The sequence below is a fragment of the Colletotrichum phormii genome, assembly GCF_030913505.1.
Source record: "Colletotrichum phormii strain CBS 102054 chromosome Unknown BDP81scaffold_42, whole genome shotgun sequence".
Classification (NCBI taxonomy): domain Eukaryota; kingdom Fungi; phylum Ascomycota; class Sordariomycetes; order Glomerellales; family Glomerellaceae; genus Colletotrichum; species Colletotrichum phormii.
Window position 1 is genome coordinate 11,458 of NW_026851484.1, and position 1,696 is coordinate 13,153.

The 1,696-nt window shown below is 49.9% G+C and overlaps 1 protein-coding gene across 1 annotated transcript; it reads right to left on the minus strand.

Moving 5' to 3' along the window:
• Positions 1 to 1,696, minus strand: BDP81DRAFT_335798 (amino acid permease/ SLC12A domain-containing protein; the record flags this gene model as incomplete). The annotated part of the gene is made up of 2 exons (XM_060585869.1): positions 1 to 1,174; positions 1,287 to 1,696. 2 exons carry the CDS (start codon positions 1,694 to 1,696, stop codon positions 1 to 3), a joined length of 1,584 nt encoding a protein of 527 aa, XP_060437855.1.

The window sequence follows — 1,696 nt, forward strand, 5'->3', positions numbered from 1 at the left end:
TTAATGGAAGCCTACCTTGTTCCTTCGAAGCCCAACCATTCGCGCCATCTCGGTCCAAAAGCCAACTGGCGGATCAACTAAAGACTCTTCGTAGGCTTCAATCAATGGCCGCTCCCAAACAAGATCAACCTCATGGGGCCTTATGTATCTGGTCTTCTTGAATAACTTCCATCCACAAAAAAGAACGACGGCTAGGATCTGCATAGTGTAGCTCTGGAAGAACAACTCTACTGACCACGGCCGGAACGCGTAGTAGCCATACACTAAGAGAATGAGCAACTGAAAGCCCAATGCAATGTATGCGCCGTAAGGCTGGAAGTATCCATAGTATGGTCGGGTTTTGCGATCAACTCCTTGGGCGACACAGGCCTTGTGATAGTTGATGAACGTGATCGACATGATGATGAAGCTGATCAGCCCACCTCCCGTGATAAGCGCAGTTAGCCATGTAATAACAACAGCAGAACTGCTGCTTACTTGGAGGAAAGATAACATCGGGAATAGCATGACGATGGCGAAACAGTAGATGGGAGTTCCATTTTTGTTGCATCGACGCAGGAAACGAGGCGCTCTTCCTTCGATGGATAGTGAGTAAAGCGCTCGAGTGGCACAGTAGGTGTAGGTATTGCCAGCCGAGAAGATAGACGTAAGAATGAGTGCGTTGACGATATGAGGAAGCACACCAATACCGAGTGTCTCCATGGCAATCACATAGGGAGAAGCCGCAGCCGTACCGCCACCACCATCACCAAAGTAAAGGTTGACTAGGGTTGGGTGGTTATACGGAACTACGATGCCAACAGCCAGCGCACCGATGATGAAGAAAATACAAAATCGGTAATACACGGTAATGAATGCTGACTTGATATAAATGCTGGGCCGTTGAGCTTCAGCAGATACCATGGAGATGTACTCGGGACCGACAACGGTGAAGGAGGCACTGAAAAGTGCAGCAAGAAACCCTTCGAAACGACCCAGGTCGCCGCCTGATAGATATGTTGCAAACGCACCAGGGTTCGTAAAGTGGCGGAAGCCGTATGCATCTCGTTGGGGGTTGCCGCCGACCATGGTCACAAATGTGAAAGCGAAAAGCATGAAGATCAAGATCAGCTTCCCTCCGGAAAGCCAAAACTCAGCTTCGCCATAGCCCCGTACCGCGAGGACATTGATCAACCTGTGTACACACGTCAGTGTCACATTACATTTGTATTTGCAGCATACCCCCCTCGCAAAGGGAAGCCAGCGGCAGAAGCAGAGTGTTCTGCGAATCAGGATGATATTCTTACCCATAAAGAATAATCACAGCAGCACAAATACCAGCTGTTGGACCGGGTTTCACGACATCATCACTCCAAAACGAAATAACGATATTGAGAGCAGTAATCTCAAAGGGGATCAAGATAGCTTCGTAGAGGAAAAAGTTCCATCCCGCAAGGAAACCAAGTGCGTCATCGACCCAATACCCAGCCAGACGGACAAAGCCACCTGCAACGGGCATATACGTGCTCATCTCGGCAACAGAGTTGTTGACGAGGGCAAGAATCAGGGTGTAAGCGGTGTACGCTATCAGCAAGCTGCCGGGACCACCCTTGGCGAGACCACCGCCGATGCTGATGAAGAGTGCCGTTCCAATTGATCCACCTGCTGCGATGAGCTGGATTTGACGATTGTTGAGCCTGCGATGCAGGTGACCCAT